Source organism: Melospiza melodia, chromosome 19 (genome assembly GCF_035770615.1).
Source record: "Melospiza melodia melodia isolate bMelMel2 chromosome 19, bMelMel2.pri, whole genome shotgun sequence".
In the NCBI taxonomy this organism is placed as follows: Eukaryota; Metazoa; Chordata; class Aves; order Passeriformes; family Passerellidae; genus Melospiza; species Melospiza melodia.
The window spans coordinates 15,134,060-15,151,225 of record NC_086212.1 but is presented as its reverse complement, the minus strand read 5'-3'; the positions used below and the strand labels follow the sequence as shown (position 1 = coordinate 15,151,225).

General features: G+C 46.6%; 1 protein-coding gene across 1 annotated transcript in view; it reads left to right on the top strand.

The window, feature by feature from the left end:
- The first annotated feature begins 958 nt into the window (after positions 1 to 958).
- Positions 959 to 17,166, top strand: part of PTPN1 (protein tyrosine phosphatase non-receptor type 1) — a 30,524-nt gene continuing 14,316 nt past the window's right edge. Inside the window, exon 1 of the mRNA XM_063172659.1 lies at positions 959 to 1,083. Within this exon, the coding sequence (XP_063028729.1) occupies positions 1,021 to 1,083 (63 nt within the window). The 5' untranslated portion in view covers positions 959 to 1,020. The remainder of the gene's footprint in view (positions 1,084 to 17,166) is intronic.

Here is a 17,166-nt window from a genome sequence, read left to right as displayed (position 1 = left end):
ACAGAGATTTATGAAGAAATGTGATACACTAATTTTTTAGGTTACTCTGTGAAATTTCCAACCGAGTATCAATTTGTTTGTGATACATGACTTGGGATATCTATGTCTGTCTGGTTGGAATACCTCCATTTCAAATTCAGCACTATGGATGAGGGCTCTCTGAGACGCGTAGGCTACAATTCCATTTGGAAATGAATGGCCTTATGGAAAAGCTGAGGTAGACCGGCAGGTTTGCCTCCTCGGACAGGGCTATAGCACCTGGGCAGCAATGGCCATTCCGGAGCAGGAATGCAAGAGAACAGATGATCAAATACCATGCGGAGCTTGTCCATTTCCTTACATCAAAAGGAGAAACTGACAGGACTGATTTCATTCTGCAGACCGCGTTAAGAGCGGAAGCCCTCTCCATCTGTCTGCAGCAGGAGCAATGTGCTGCCGGAGGCTCCCGAGCCCGCGGAGCCGCATCCCAGCCGGGTGCCCGGCCAGACCCGGCCCCGCGGTCCCCCCGCGGTCCCCCCGCGGTCCCCTCGGTGCCCGTGCCCGCAGGAGCGTGCCAGCCCCGCGGGCCGTCCTGCCGCGACAGCGCGTGACCCGAGCCGACCCGAGCCGCTGCTGGCGGCCGGCGCAGCCCGGCCCGGGGACAGAATGGCCCCGCTCCGCCGCGTCCTCGCCATCGCCGCCGCCCCGCGGCCCCTCCGCCGGGCCGGGGCCGCCGTTCCCGGGGCCGGGCCGGGGCCGCGGGGGCCGAGGGGCGCCCCGGGCCCGCCCCGCTCGCAGCCGGCGGCGGCCTCGGGCCCGCGGGCTCGGGGAAGGCCCGGGCGGAGCGCGCTGCCCCCGGCGCGGCCCCCGCAGCCCCCCGGGCCGTGGGGCGGGCCCGGCCCCGCTCCCGCCGCCCCGGACGTCGCGTCGCCGGGGCGGGTGCGCAGTTCCGGCGGCAGCGGGAGGGCGGGGGCCGGGCAGAGCCGCCGCGGCCTCGGCAGCAGCTGCAGCCGGAGCGGCGCGGGGGGCCGGGCCCCCGCCATGGAGATCGAGAAGGAGTTCCAGCGGCTGGACCAGGCCGCCAGCTGGCCCGCCATCTACCAGGTGAGGGGCAGCGCCCGCCGGCTGTGCCCGGCCCGGCGGCAGCGCTCCCTCCCTCCCTCCCTCCCTGCCTGCCGTGCCTCCCTCCCGCTGCCCGAGATGCCGCCGCTGCTGCCCGGCCCCGGGGCCAGCCCTGCCCTGCCCTGCCCTGCCCTGCCCGGGCACCGCCGCCCCGCTCGCTCCCCGCTCTCTCCCCGCTCCAGGGGCACCGGGAGCTGCCCCCGCTCCCCGGGCAGGGGCAGCCCCGCTCGGCAATGCTCGCCCGGAGCACGGGCAGCCCCGCTCGGGCACATCTCAGCCCTGGAGCCCCGCGGGGCCATCGGGCCGCAGCGCTGCCCGAGCTGCCCCTCCCGGACCGGGGCAGCCCCTCCGCCAGATTTGTCTTTGGGTTCGAACAGAGGAGCAGCGAGGGGGGCATCAGATGCGTTTGGCTTTTCAGTCACCTTAATCATAGAACAGCGCCTGAAGCAGCGAATTAGCAATGCTTGTGCAGCTAGCTGGTACTGGGTATTTATTGTGTCATCTACTGCATTTAGATTTTTTTGCGATATTTAAAACAACCCTGTTGCAAACGTGAATGCTTGCAACAGTGTTTGCCTTCTGGATCCAGCTTCACGTACAAGCCACAGAAGTTAGTGCTTTTACCTTTAAAAGTTCTTCACACCTTTATCTAAAATGAAGTTTAAGAGAAGCTGAAATACATGAATGACTGGGCGGATGTGTTCAGTCAGATCAGGCAGCGTTGCTGTAACATCCATTTGAATGTTTAAGCTGGTATATTGCATAAATGAATGACTTGAAGTTCACGTTTGCAACACAGACGTTGAGCTTCGCTTCTTTCATTGTGAATTTCTCTGGCAATAGACCATTGAGAGAAAGAGGTGTGTAAAAGTGAAATAAATGGACTTCAGTTTCAGAATCGCAGCAGGCAAGTATTAACATCAGTAGCTTGCCGGGTGAAAATCTTCAGTTGCCTGGCATTTAGAGAATAAGCACGACATGTTGTGCCTGCTTTTGGGAAGGTCCATTTCCTACATTTCCCTTCCCTGCCGAGTGTCAGTGCGTGCTGACTGTATCAGTTGAAAGTCATGTGGATATATGACGTTATGTTTTTGCTGAACTGTTCTGGATGATTTGGTGTGTTGCGGGCTTAGTGCTCAGGAAATGATTTTGAGTAATAGAGCTTTGTAATTGAAGCGGTACATTTCTACAGGTACAATTTAATTACAGAAGTGAAATATCTAAGTAGAATGAGAGAATGGCCCATTTTCAATGACGGATCAGCATTCAGTAATATTTTTGTCCTGCTCTCTTTGAATGATATGACTCAGTGGCCTGCTCAAACTGTGGCACAGCATGAGCTTTGATTGAGCACTAAAATTCAATTTAAAAAAGGACTAAAGTGATTCTTTGATTTGCATCCAACTATTGACAAGCACAGGGGGTGGGTCTTTCACTTGGTTTTTTTCCCCTGATTGATTAGTAAATATGTGCATCTATGTCATGAAATTCAGTTTCTCAACTGCATCCTGCTTTTAAATAAGCTGTTGGAAATGGCATCTTGGCAGGTCAGGTACATCTGGAAGGACAAGGTAAGCTGTGCTTTTGTTGTCTGAGTTGTCACATTAACAAAGCAGTTTTCCTACAAGGCTGATTTTTGCTTGAACAATGCAGTAGGCAGAGCAGTGCATGTGGTTGGTGCAGAAAAACATCTTCCCCCAGGGTAATTGTACCACAGATTCTGGTACCTCAGTGTCATGACTGTACCTGCTGAAATGCATAAACGTTCCCCAGTGCTGCAGGTGAAGCATCCTGCAGCCAGCCCGTGTTCCTTGTCCCAGTCTGTTATCTCCAGATACAGCCCAGCATCTCCAGGAGGAACCAGCAGCACACAGGGAGGAGTGGCTACGGGAGACGTGTCTGGGTGCCCCATGACTTGCAAGGGTTAAAATTGTCCACGCTGCTTTTTTTTGGATGAGCGGAAGCTGTGTTCAGCTATGATAGTACAGTTGTGAAGGAATAGAATTTAGATTGCCTTCTTTTTTCAGCAGAAGTAATCACAGGATGGGGACACAAACATTTCAAAATGCAGACCTTGTTTAGGTGATTTTGTGATGATCATGTCTTGGGCACTGCACAATGTGGAGCCATTCTCTGTACTGCTGGTCAGAACAGGATGAACAGTGATGAACTTCTTTGTGTTTTCTTACTCTGTTTTTTTTTTTTTTTTTTTTTTTTTAATGTTTATTTAGTTTTTAATACCTATTTCTATCCCTTACTTTCCTGTAGATTTACTTGTTACAAGAACTGTGAGCTGTGAGATCCTGTGGAGGTTGTTCAGGGACCCAAGTGAGAAAAATTGCTGAGGTTCTGGCTGTTGCTTGTATTTTAGAGAAACATAAGCATAAGAAAGGCACATTCAAATCAAAATCCTCTTCCATGAAACAGTGAGTTAGAGGAATGTGAGCTTTACCATGTACTAACTGTGGTAAAGGTGTGCAACAGAAAACAAATGCTTAAGGGTAAGTGAATTATATGCACCCTACAGAAATATCATTAGAAGTATCTATTGGAATGAGAAGCATTCACTCTGGAGATGTCACAACAAAAACCCATACCCCAAAGCTAAGGAAAGCGCAGGTTAGGCTTTTAAAGCAGGGAAGAAAAGTAAATATTTGTCCAGAATATCAAAACAACTCTGGGTTGTCATTTGCTCACAGTGAGTGCAGTGTCAGATTTTCATAGTAATTTTACATGCAGAAGTCTTTCAGAACTTTAGGAGATATTTTAGTTTCTAACTTCTTACACAGGGTGATAGAATGAGATTTTATCTTAAAAACACATCCCTCAAGTACAGGTAGAGTTGCTTCTTGTGTTTATATAAACCAGATATGTTGACTTTAGCATGTTGGCCAATGATGTTAACTTTGATGTGCTTATCAGGAGCAGTAAAAATACCTCTGAATTATTTACTGATGTGCCATTCAACTGGGGGATCAGTTCACTATGGATGGAGGCAGAGCTGTCATTTGGGGATAGCTCATGCAGAGTTTTCCATGTGAAGGTAGCAGAATGAAACTAAAATGAGCATTATTTTCTAGTTTTTATAGTTAGTGGAATCTATAATAAGAACTGGATATAGTTGAGATTTTCCAGCATGTTTGGAAGTGAGTATCCTGAAAACAGAACTACCTATCTCTGGAAAGCTGAAGTGTGGTTGGAGTTGGGTTTTAGGCCTGTAAATAACTGTTCTCAGTTTCTTTATTAATTTTTGAGGGTCTTTTAACCAAATATTAACATGAACATTAGTTTTTCAAACCTCTCTAAGCTAAACTAAAATACTACAAATTATGAAAATTAATGAACTTCATTCAGATTGCGGGAGGAAGATAGAAAGATATCATGGATATTTTGGATATCCCTCTGTCAAGACAGAAAATGCATGGGAAGTTTTTTAGGTATTCACTGTCTCTGGAAAAATATTTGTAGAATATTTTCTTATGTAGATGGGTTTTGATGCTGAAAGTAAACTGTGAAATGGTTGACCCTGAAGAATTGTAACAGTGTGGCTGTGTTGTGTATTTAAAGTCGGTGGACAGGAAGCTCTACAAGGGCTGTTGGTTTATAAGCTGCAGCAAGAGTGCAGGCTGCAGTCTGAGAGCATTTGGGTTACTCCTGTGCTTGGGTGCTAAGCAGCAGATAAATTGTGGCACGAACATGACTTCTTATAAATGCATCTTTGTGCTTTATTCTGCCAGTTCTAGCTGCAGGTCTCTGCATGCAGCGCCTTGCCACTGCTTGATTTGTGCTCTGTTGATTCATTTGAGGCTGAGCATAATTGGCTCTGGTTGTGGAAAGCTGGTTTTAGACTCGGGGCTGCAGGGATTCTCTGTTCCTTCAATCAGCTGAAGATATGCCATGTTTTCCTGCGCTGTACAGTCTTCCTACACGTGGGCAGGGTTGGTGATGGAGAAACAAAGTGTCTGTGGCTCACAGAGTCAGGATCCTGCCTGGAAAGCAGAGTTGCTGTTCAGCTGCAGGGGCTGGCGCCTCTGTGCCCCTGGGGCTGGCACCTCTGTGCCCCTGGGGCTGGCACCTCTGTGCCCCTGGGGCTGGCACCTCTGTGCCCCTGGGGATGGCACCTCTGTGCCCTGGGGCTGGCACCTCTGTGCCCCTGGGGCTGGCACCTCTGTGCCCCTGGGGATGGCGCCTCTGTGCCCCTGGGGATGGCACCTCTGTGCCCTGGGGCTGGCACCTCTGTGCCCCTGGGGATGGCACCTCTGTGCCCCTGGGGCTGGCACCTCTGTGCCCCTGGGGCTGGCACCTCTGTGCCCCTGGGGATGGCGCCTCTGTGCCCCTGGGGATGGCACCTCTGTGCCCTGGGGCTGGCACCTCTGTGCCCCTGGGGATGGCACCTCTGTGCCCCTGGGGCTGGCACCTCTGTGCCCCTGGGGATGGCGCCTCTGTGCCCCTGGGGATGGCACCTCTGTGCCCTGGGGCTGGCACCTCTGTGCCCCTGGGGATGGCACCTCTGTGCCCCTGGGGCTGGCACCTCTGTGCCCCTGGGGCTGGCACCTCTGTGCCCCTGGGGATGGCGCCTCTGTGCCCCTGGGGATGGCGCCTCTGTGCCCCTGGGGCTGGCACCTCTGTGCCCCTGGGGCTGGCACCTCTGTGCCCCTGGGGATGGCGCCTCTGTGCCCCTGGGGGTGGCGCCTCTGTGCCCCTGGGGCTGGCGCCTCTGTGCCCCTGGGGCTGGCACCTCTGTGCCCCTGGGGATGGCGCCTCTGTGCCCCTGGGGATGGCGCCTCTGTGCCCCTGGGGATGGCGCCTCTGTGCCCCTGGGGCTGGCACCTCTGTGCCCCTGGGGCTGGCGCCTCTGTGCCCCTGGGGATGGCACCTCTGTGCCCCTGGGGGTGGCACCTCTGTGCCCCTGGGGATGGCGCCTCTGTGCCCCTGGGGGTGGCGCCTCTGTGCCCCTGGGGATGGCGCCTCTGTGCCCCTGGGGATGGCACCTCTGTGCCCCTGGGGTTGGCGCCTCTGTGCCCCTGGGGCTGGCGCCTCTGTGCCCTGGGGCTGGCGCCTCTGTGCCCCTGGGGCTGGCTCAGGGCGCTCTGCAGCCTGGCCTGGCTGTTACTGCTGCCTCTTTCAGAGCAGCACCAGTTGTGTCTGCTGCTGGCAGATCTGAGGTTGGCTAAGTCCCCTTATATAAAGCCACCTGAGCCACTTACTCTTGCTTTTGCTACACAGTTTAAAATCTAAATACTTGAACTCAGAGCTTTTCTGTGATAGTCTTGCTTGTCACAGAGCATGGAGAAATGGAGCCTGTTATGGTTATCATTTGCTAAAAATTTAGAAATCGTACTCACCTGCTTCTGAGCATTTTTGGTGTTAGTGTGTTCTTCCACACGGTCCTGTGGCCTTTTCTGTGTGCTGGAAGCACAGATGTATGGAAGAAAACTGTTAAGGAGAAAGCAGTGTTGGTCACATGCCAAATGATGGTAAATTTCAAATAGAAATAGCCCTTGTAAGCAGAGAATAAAATATGGTAGTGGTAGACCAAATATTTTTCAAACTAAAATAACTTTCTAAATGTACTGGGTAGGTTTGAAATAACAGTTCATCCTATAGTTAACTCAACATTAAAATGAAATGTTTTCCTGTAATACTTGCTTTGCAAATGGACTTTGTCCAAAGGTTCTCTTTAGTTGAATCTTCAAAAGATGTGGCTTCCACTGAAATATCACTGCTACTTTCTTGTAGACTTGAGAATTACCAGGTTTTAGATCAGTGTCCCTTGCATGACCCAGGTATCCGTTTGGGTTGTGATTTAGCCTCATTAAATACCTGGGGATACTCAGTGACTCCTGACCAGTGATTGCTTCTCTGCACGGTTCATAATGAGCACAGACTTGGTCTGATCCCTGAGCTGGCGTGTTTGCAGTGCTTACCACTGAGGTTTTCTGGGGTTTTCTAGTCATTGGTCAGCTTGTTTGACGTTGATTTGCAGAAGAGGTGGTTTTTCCTCCCTGCTGCCAGGAGACATGCCCTTGCTGGTTTGACTGGGAGAGGCACTTTGATAGAGCATCCAAACGCCTTTGTGTGTTCACTTTGTAGATGGTGTACTACAAATGCCAGTTCATTTTCTACCATGCCCTGTGAGTTCAGATGTGCTTTTTCTCTCACCCACGCAGAATACAGCAAAGATTCAACAGCTTGCCTGTCATATTATACCAAGAAAAACTGGTAAAAGCGATTCTTGGAAATGCATGTGATTCTGCTAATAGTGATAGCTGATCTACTTTCAAATTGGGTTGCATTTTCTGCATTTGAGAAAGCAAGTTCATAGAACAGTAGAAAAAATTACATCCTGGTTGGGAAGGAAAATGAGCAGGCATAATATGAAACTTCTAGAAATCTTATTCTATTTTTTCTTACGTTTAATTCTGTATACTTTGCATGTGAACAGTTATCTCTGCTCTTGGTTGTTGTGGATGCTTTAGGAAGTTGTAGTTCAGGGGTCAAAAGTCACCTTCAGCACTGAGGGTGAAGAGATCAGTGATGAAGATTTACCTGTTTCACTAATGATGAAGAGATCATTTAATCAGATTTACACTGTTCTGTGCAGACTTTTTCTTCTCCTTAGACGGTTAAAACAGTTTCTACATCAATAGAAATAGAAAATAAAGCAAGAATACAGCAAGTTTTGCATTCTGCCAGTTTAGGCAGTTACAGAAAAACTTCTGTGGAGCACAGGGGTGAGTGTGGAGCTGGGCAGACCTTGCTGCAGGCAGAGGAAACCCTCCCCTCTGGGCTGACAGCTCGCTGTACTTCATGGACTAAAATAATTCTAGTTCAAAATGCTACTCCATAGTACTATTCTGAACCTCAAGCAGCTATTGTATTTGTGATCTGTCAGGTCCTTTTGCTCATATCTGAAGTTCTCAGAATTTTATGCTGCTTCTGTCAAGTACTTGATTCTGTCAAGTACTTGATGCTGAGAGCCATCCTACAAAAGACACTCTGTTTTTCAGATTCTTTGGATTTATATGGAACAAGTGTTCTGCACATGAAGAGGAATGTTCTCATAACCTTCTTCCCCTGTGCACAGTTCAATGAGAATTGCTTGTTTATACCATCCCTGATCCCACAGTAACAGGTTACAGTAACATAAACAGCGTGACCTTTTAATGCGATGGCAGGAAGTAAAATGTGAAATCTATTTTAAAAATGCATCTTTGACTAAGGAAGAGTATACTTCCTTTTTCTGACAGGAAAAATAACCCATGTTCGTTCAGAAGATCTCAATTCCATTTTGCTGTGTGTGGCCTATTTTTTCCAGTCTTCTGTACAGTCATTGCAGCTGCTGGAAGTAGGACTAAACCTCTGCCATCCTCACGTGGAATTATATCTCCTTTGTTAACATTTGCACAACCATCAGTGACTAAAGACGGGGCTACAGGAAAAACACAACTCTGACACAAGCAAGAGGTTTTAGTAAGAGGGACTTCTTTTGGAAAGAAGGAAAGGGTGGGTCATAGGAGCAAGAACTGGAAAAATACTACATAGCTTCTTCAACAGCTAAAATACATATTGACACATTAGACAGAATTTCCCCATATTTCTGGAAGTGGAAGAGATATGGGGAATTCTACCCAGTAATGGAGTGGGGGTGCACAGCTACCCAGCTCTGGAAAATGGTTTTGTTTTCTTCCTTAAGAGTTTAATTAAATTGGAAATCAACAGTCACTTCTTTCTCAAACTTCTGCCAGTGGAGGATTTTCACAGTAAATCGCAGTCGCTACCTAGAACTTTGTGGTCTGCGGGGTGTCATGAGCAAGAATCGTGTTTCAGCCTGTACTTTTCTTCATTCCCAGTATTGAAACTTTCTTAGAACTGGCCTCAGGTGTTTCATGAGCAGAGCAGATGTGCCCTGGTGCTGTTTCATAGGGAGTGTGTGCAGGACAGTGTGTGCTGGGAAGCAAGAAACCCCTTCCTCTGATCCCTGCCCATCCCCTGAGCTGGGGTGGCATCAGCAGGGCACTAAAGTGGCAGGGCTGGGCTTGGTGTGAGCGCTGGGGCAGTGCTCTTTGGCACTGAGCAGCCTTACCTGCCTGCCTCATTAATGATTTCCCTTTGGAAATCGCTCCCTTTGCCTTCTGCTCTCCAGCAGTCCCTGATAAGTGACACAGCTCGAGAGATAAACCAGGGAGCGTGTGGCACCCTGGGAGCAGCAGGGCACAGCAGCTGCTGGCTGGGCAGTGCTGGTGGGGACAGGGGAGCTCTGATCACCTGGAGGGGCAAAGCCCACGGTGCCCAGCCCTGCTCTGGAGCAGGGCTCAGGAGCAGGGCTGCTTTCAGGGGCCCTCGGCTTCTGCAGCTTCTCTGCCCTGTGTCCATCAGACTCGTCTGGTGCTCAGCAGAGGCAAGGGATTGGAGCAGGGGGTTGAAAATATGTGAAATCTTTAGAGCTGTGAGTTGCTGGATTTATTAGCCCACGTGAGAGCATTAGTAGAGAGTCTAATCTTACCAGTCTTTTTAGAGCCTGTCAGGAAGCAGACGGAGCAGAAAGGTTTCATGGAAACGACTGACTTACGTCTTATCTGTCATTGATTTTGTGTTTTAATTTGTGTAAAGCTGACCGTCAGGAGTCTCCACTGGGAGCCAAGCCCGTCAGACAAGGCTTTGCTTGGTCGCCCACACAGTGCAGTGTGCAGGATACTGCTCTGTGGCTGACTGGCTGACAGCAGGAAATTCCTTGTGTGCTGCTCTGCCTGCTAAGTTCTGTACCACATGGAATTTGGGGTGCTAAAACTGTTATGTGCTTCTTATCTTGTAAAAATAGCTAAATAAGTTAATATTGCTACCCAGTTAGGAACAAGCATTCAAACATTTATTGCTTTCATGTAATAACATCTACATCTTTTGGGTTTTCTTGTTCCAGAGTCTTTGCTAACAATGTTTTCTGCGTATTAAACTCTCTCTCTCTACAGGCAAAATTGTCTTGAAATACTTACAGAAGAATAGTATAATTTAAAAACGCTTTGCTCTCAGCAGTGTTGATATTAAAGGAGGCATTTGTGTGTGATTCTGATCGTTGATAACCTTTATTTGTGGATTAGTGCTCAGAAGCCTTTGGTGTAGCTGTCTTTTGGAAGTGGGGAGTGGAAAGAGTTGTGATAGACGTGAAGGGTTTATTTAAAGATATTTACTGCATTTTTCAGTATTATTTTTTTCTGTAAGTGTTCCAGATCTGTTCCACAGTTGCAAATGAGGATTTGAGGTAGACATCAAGTGATAAAGCATGTTTAGTCACAGCTGATAACTGGCTTTGGCTGGCAGGAAGTGGAACACGATGAGCAAGAGTCTGGTGGAGCCTGGGGTGTGGTGGGTTCAGTGCAGCCCTGTCTGGGCTGGCCAGGAGTGCTGGAAGCAATGGCAGTCATGAGTTTCCAGAGAGGACACTGCCACTACCAGAGGCAGACGTGGTGAGGGTTGCTTGGCTGTGCTAAATCAGCTGGTTTAGTTCTCAGAATTAATTCTTTTTAACTAGCACGATGAGCAGATGTATGAAGTGGCAAAACTGTTTATCTCATCTGATGCTCACAACTGACTCTCACTGCAGTCTGTGGCATTAGCATGGGGAGCATTCAGCAGTCCTTTGAAGGCCTGGCTTGTCAAGTTTTGCAGTCTTTTTCATGTGCTGGAGTGCAGAGTGTGAATCTGGCCTGCATTAGGATGTCTGTGAACATTTATCTTGATTATGTGATGTCCCTGTTTAACACTGACATTTGTTTTTATAAACTCTCAGTTGCTTTCAGATGAGAAGATGTCCTGTACAGCTGGGCATGAAAGCTCTCTGTGCCTGTAGTGACAGTTAAAACATCCTCTAATAACACAGGATTGGTCCTGTCAGTGTCTTGAAGCATTGCTTGGAGAAATAAAAGTACTGAATACATTTTAGCTTGTAAGGTCTGGCTGGTTTGGGGTGGTGATTGACCCCAGACTGTGTTTGGGCCATGGACTGGGAGCTGAGCAGCTCAGAATGCTCTAAGGTTTAATATTAACCTAGCTTACTTAGATTGCTTTCCTAAACACAAATTAGACAGTCATGTGGAAAAGCTGGAGTACCCTAATTCTGCTTTATCTAACATCTGTTTTCAGCAGTACTGTTTGTTCTCAGCAGGTTTTTGTGTGCATTGCAGTAGCTTGGCAACCTGTAGGTTGCACCATTCACCGAATTCAGTATAGTTTTAATCATCACTACGATTTTCCTTTCCAGATTTGAATATTCTAAGTACAGTGGAGTGGGCATCTGTAATTATAACTGCAGCCCCACGTTAAACAGATCCCAGCTGAAAGAAGCTGTTCGTGCAAATTTGTAATCCAACAAGTTCCTTCAATTGCTGTCCTAAAGTCTTTCTTAAGAAAAGATACTTAAAACTTCTTTCTGGAAACGGCAGTTCAGCAGTGCAGCTACTTAGGGTTCCCAAAGAGGGGTTTGGGCCGTGTGCTGGAACCAAAGCTGCTGGAAGCGGGGCTGCCTCTGCTGTAGGAGCAGAGCTCCAGTCTGACCTTTCCCTGCATGCAGAGGCACGAACCTGCATTGTGCAATCCTGGTAATTGTACATTCTCTTTAAACTCTTGGAATCTTGTTAGGTTGGAAATGATAAAAAGCTTTTAGTAGCAGTGTAATGAGCATGCTTTGGCAGAATGAATCCGTAGTTCCGTTGCCTGTCTGTTTACTAATGGCCAGCATGGTGAAACATTTTTGTGCCATAGATTAGAACTTGCTGGAGTGTGGTCTTATACCCTTAATTGTAGGGAACAGATAGAATGCAGACCCACTTACATCATGGATCTGGTGCCTGTGTAACATATGCTTCATAATTTTGAATGCATGGGGTTCCTTGATACTAAATAAATTCAGTTTTCCCCCTCATACATCTGACTTAAAGTCTGCCTCTCAAGAGTAGAGCAATGCATGGTACAAACAGCTTCAAGGAAATGAAGTTTGCCACTGAAGAAGATGTAGATAATGATATTTTTTTTAATAGGTAAGGCAGAGTTCACAATTTCCTATATAAAAATTCCTCCACTCTCTTTCTGGTGTGTTTTAGTACTTCTACATACAACCTTATATCTTGGAGAATTTTTATGGAATTAGTAGAAAGTTGGAAATATGGCTCTTGCTTGTCCCACAGCATTCTAAATAGAAAAATAACACTAACATGCTCTGAACATGTGCCCCACTGTAGTAATGCTGTGACTATTTCATTAACCTGTGCATATACATTAGAAAATCCAGTTTAGCTTTTAGATTCACATTGCAGTACCCAGTGTGAATGAAATTATTACTCAGAGGAACACCCCTTAGCTACGAGGGAAGAGAAATCTGCCTCATATTCTGACTTTGCTTTGTGTTTCAAAATAATGAAGGATTTATTTGTGTTAGAAGCTTTCTTTCTCATCTGAAGCAGCTGGGAACTGGAGCTTGTCTTGCCTTTCAAGGCAGGCTCTTCTGAATGCTCCAGGTGGAGGCGAGTTGGCCTTTACCTTATCAAATGAGAATATTTGCCTTTATAAATGAAACACTTCAGAAAGAGCAGTGGGAAGTCTATCAAGTCTGGATATTCTGTAGCATCTGGTGTGGTAACAGCATTGTGCTGTGAAGGCCAATTTAGTAGGAGAGGGGAAAAAATCTTTGGGGCTCTTACAATATGCAAACTAATTAGAGGTTACAGTGAACACAGCTGTTTCTGGCCAAGCTGACTAAGCTAGGAATTCAAATTACTATTTTTAGCCATCTTACAAGGTCTCTAGTTTTCAAGGATTCCCATGTTATTACTTCTAAAAATTATATTGTTGTGCGTTTATCGCCCTGACAATAAGCATTTTTAGTGAAACCAATCCCTTACTTTTTAAATCAAACAAAGTGTTTGCAGTTCTGTGAGATATTGTGAAGATAGTGTCAAAATCACATTCTGAACTAGTTTCTTTTTTCTAATAAGCTTTGTTTGGAACTTTCTGCAAAGATTACTGGATAAGAAAAAGCATTCCTCAAAATCTGAATGTACTGAATAGACCTACTTCATGCATAAATTTGTTCCTTTAAAAAAAAAATCAGTCTAACATAGCATATGGCAAGCTGGTGTCTAAAACTGCTTCAACTGGCTGTTCTTTCTAAATGCATATATAACTCATTCAACTCCAGATAAGTATTAAAGAAAAACCATTGTAATTCCTGTTGTCTTCTGTGAACGCCAATAGCTTGCTTATTCTATCCTATAAATTACAATAGATAAAATCTGAGTTTAGTTTTAGTCAGTGTTAGGGGTAGAAAATGAGGCTTACAAATTTACTCTGTTTTCACAAAATCCTGTTTCCATGATGGAAAGAGACTCTCAAACCAAGAAAATAGAAATGAGGCAAACTCCAGAAGTTCTGATTCCTAGGTAGGAATCCTTTTGTTTCTGGCTTTGTGTCATCATGGAAAATACAGAAATACGCCACTGAGAGTAAATCTAGAAGTGCTTTTGTATTTACAAGGAGTTTCTTGCCGGGAATACAAGAGGAATGCAGGATTCCCTGAATGGTGCTCCCTTCCAGGGCCAGTTCTTTTTTCCACAGTGCTCATGATGGGGTAGGGGAGCTCATCTAAAACTTTCTTCCCCTGCCTCCAGGAACCAGGGAAGAAAAAGCATTCCTACAAAGAGCCTAAACAAATAGCCCAGAGAAATGCCCTCCCTGCTGAAAGGAGAGCTCCAGAGCTGGCCCAGCACAGCCAAGGCTGGGCTTCTGAAATGGAAGTGAGACGCTAAGTTAGAAACTGGGAGTTGGGGCATCCCAGCTGGGAATGAACCCTCTGGGAGAGCACGAGCAGCATCCCTTGGGGCAGCCAAGAGGTGCTGCCTGTCCTTGCTGGGGCTGCCTTGGGGCACCACTCCTCAGGGAGGACACCAGGGCTGCGTGGGAGAGAGTGTGGAGATCAAAATCCCTGCTCTAGAATGAGGTCTCATTCTCACTGAAACCCTGTCGTGTTTCAGCAGTCCAAGAAGGCAGAGATGTTTATTTTGGAATGTAATGACAACAACAAAATTGACATTAGGGTTTTCAAAGGACAATAGCAGTGATGTGAAAAAATGTGTGGTATTTTGCTTTGTAAACTCTAGAAGTATGTTTTTGTAGCTCTGAGTCTCTGATGAGCAAAGGATTATGTGTGTGCACGTTCTCACAACCAGCCCATGTTTTCCCTCTGCAGCAAATGCTGATGGTGTGTTACCAGCATAACAAAAAGGAATTGATGATAAGTCTTGGAGTGTAACTAAGTCTCCTGCTTCCCCTATTACTCACTGCCTTGCCTGTGGTTTTGGGAGGTGTTGTAAGGTGCCAAGTCAAGCTGTTGAATTTGTAAAGAGCTTGATAAGTAAATATGGGAAGTGTGGAGCTCTTTGACAACTCAGATTTTTTGTTTTGAGGCATGTGTGGTTCTGTAAGGCCTCTCTGACACTGGTGAAGGTTTTGCTCTGACTCTGTCTCTGTGTAGACGTCTCTGATTCCACCTAGTTTGTAATACTTATTTTGAGCACCCACCAGAATTTCTGAGCCTGGATTATTTCCTGTTTTCAAGTAGTAATGTAAACTTCTTTGGTCTTCATTACTGGTAACCCCTTTAATGTAGTCAGTGGCACCTTTCAGGAGAGGTGTGTGTTTTCTTGTTGGAGCCCCCTCACCTCTCTGCGACAGAAACAGTGCTGCAGAACGGACTGAGAAGTGTCAGAGGCATTGTCCTAAATGTTTGCTAAATCCAGGGTTAGAAATCCTTGTGATCTTATTCAGGGAATCACATGCCTTCCAGGGAACTGTCCCGGTGCTAAAGTATGGGTATAAAACCAAACTGAAAAAAAAACCCAACATCACCACTAGGAGACCATTTAAAAACCTTCTCTTTTTCTGACTTGTTAGGATTGCCTTGAGGATTAGAACTGCAGAATGTCCCAAAGCTTGACAAATAATTTATCTCTACTGGATAAGCAAAAATGATGGATTTAGGAGAGATAATAACTGTAGTAGCTGGAAGTTTTAGACACACCACAGGTGCTGCTCAGGTCTTGTGTATTTGTAGGTGCTGTACCTGTCCCTGAGGGAGTCACATCCTTACTCCTGACTAAACTCCCTGGTGCTTCATGGCTGCTCCCCAATTAGTTTCAATTAGGGACGAAAGGGAAAGCGGATGAGTTGGTGAGGCTGCGTTCCCAGGAAGGTGTGGCTGGCGTTTGGGAGTGCTTTGGGAACACTTGTGTTCTCCTCAGCTCTGTCCCAGCAGAGGCAGTCGGGGTTCAGCAGTGGGCTCTGTGTGGCAGCCCGGGCAGGGAGCAGGATCGTGTGGCAGCTGCAGTGTCTGGGGATCACCCTGTGCTGGGACCTGTTCTGGTATTTTAGCAAATTCTGCAAGTCACAGATGAGCAGATGTCACTACTGCACTTGTCTCGTTATCTGTTACTGTGACCAGTATTTTTAAGATACCAGTTGGTAACCTAGACGTGTTAAAGTTGTGTAATCTCCAAAAGGATTAAAAATAATGCTGTGGTGGTTCTGTTTCTATGTGAGTTTAAACTGCTGATGAGACAACTACACAAATGTTGCCATTTCTTTTTTGAAAAATAAATTGAGCATTGGCAATCTTATTCTGTTTCTTTAAAATATTTGTCCTGAGTGAAATGACTGCGGTGTTTGTTGAGCAGCTAAAGTGCTGTGCTGTTTGTTTGGCTTTTAGTCAACACACTTTCCAGGAAAAGGTGAAAGGACACAAACACCACAGACCAGTTTCGGTTGTAGCTCGATGCATGTGAAGTGCACGTCTTAATCTAAACTGAAGGCTTTTTTTAAAAACCTTCATTGAGGCTTAGTAAGAAGAGTGGAACATCTAGGGCTGGTTGCTTTCAAACTCACTTGTGATATTACTCATGGAGTGCACAGAGCTCGTTCTGAGTGTGTGCTCCTGCTCCTTGCAGTGGGGCTGGCACAGGTCATTAGATGAGTGTGTTAATGATCTTCCCAACTGATTTAGGGGCCTTCAGCTGTGGCAGTAGATCCAGTCCTAAGCAATGTCCTGGAATCTCTTGAGGCAGAAGGTGATAATGTCCTTCTCTGCTGGGACAGTACCTGGTTCTGCAGAGGCCTTTCAGGTTCCTCCTCAGCTGCAGGTGACACCAGATAATTCTGCAAATCTGTATTCTTTCAGTGGGCAGTGTGCAGCGTGCCCAACTGAATAGAAGAGCAGGATATGTTCAGAGCCAGGAGTCTTGGAGCAGATGCATACACTGGGATCAAAAATGGGAGAAAAGGAAAAAGAATCTGTAAAAATCTGTTCCGCTTTTAACTGGTAAGACCTTGAATGTGTTACCTGGTGAGGAAGCAAGAATTGCATTTGATCTTATTTACTTATTAATCAAATTAGTTCATTTATCTTAAGATTACATGGTGCTAATGGATTACACAAGATTTGGGGAATGGTGATAATGGATGATGCAAGATTTGGGGGAGATAGTACAGTCTTGTTTTCTTAACATTAACTGAGGTTATCAGCACAGTATCTCTGAAAGAGAGTAGAGGGCTCTGAGTGAGTATGGGTAAAAATTCCATGATAAATCATTCCATGGTTCCTATTTCATGAAGCCAGAAATCCCCTTGAGAAACTGTAAGCTATCTGCAGTGGGGGCATTTCTTATCCTTTTGTTTCCAATTTGAAACGTGCTATTTGCAGCTTGTCTAAGTTCTAGGAAATGCCTTGGTTATGCAGCACATGGAAAGGTGTGAGAAGTGTTTCTTATCCCTCCCTTAGTTCTAGCATTTGCTGGGTTCATGTCTTTTTTTTTCTCATCTGAAGCCTCCAAAGCCTTGGGTTTTGTTTGTGTTTTTTTGGTGGTAGCTCTGTAAAAGCTATAATGCTCTTAGACGGCTTGGGAGATGTCAGAATGAAAATATTAGGTATCTAGGAAAGCAGGACTGTTTATAACCACAGTTGTCAGTCTGTGAAGCCTGGAATGCCCTATGGGCCAGCAATGATACATTTTTAAACTCACACAA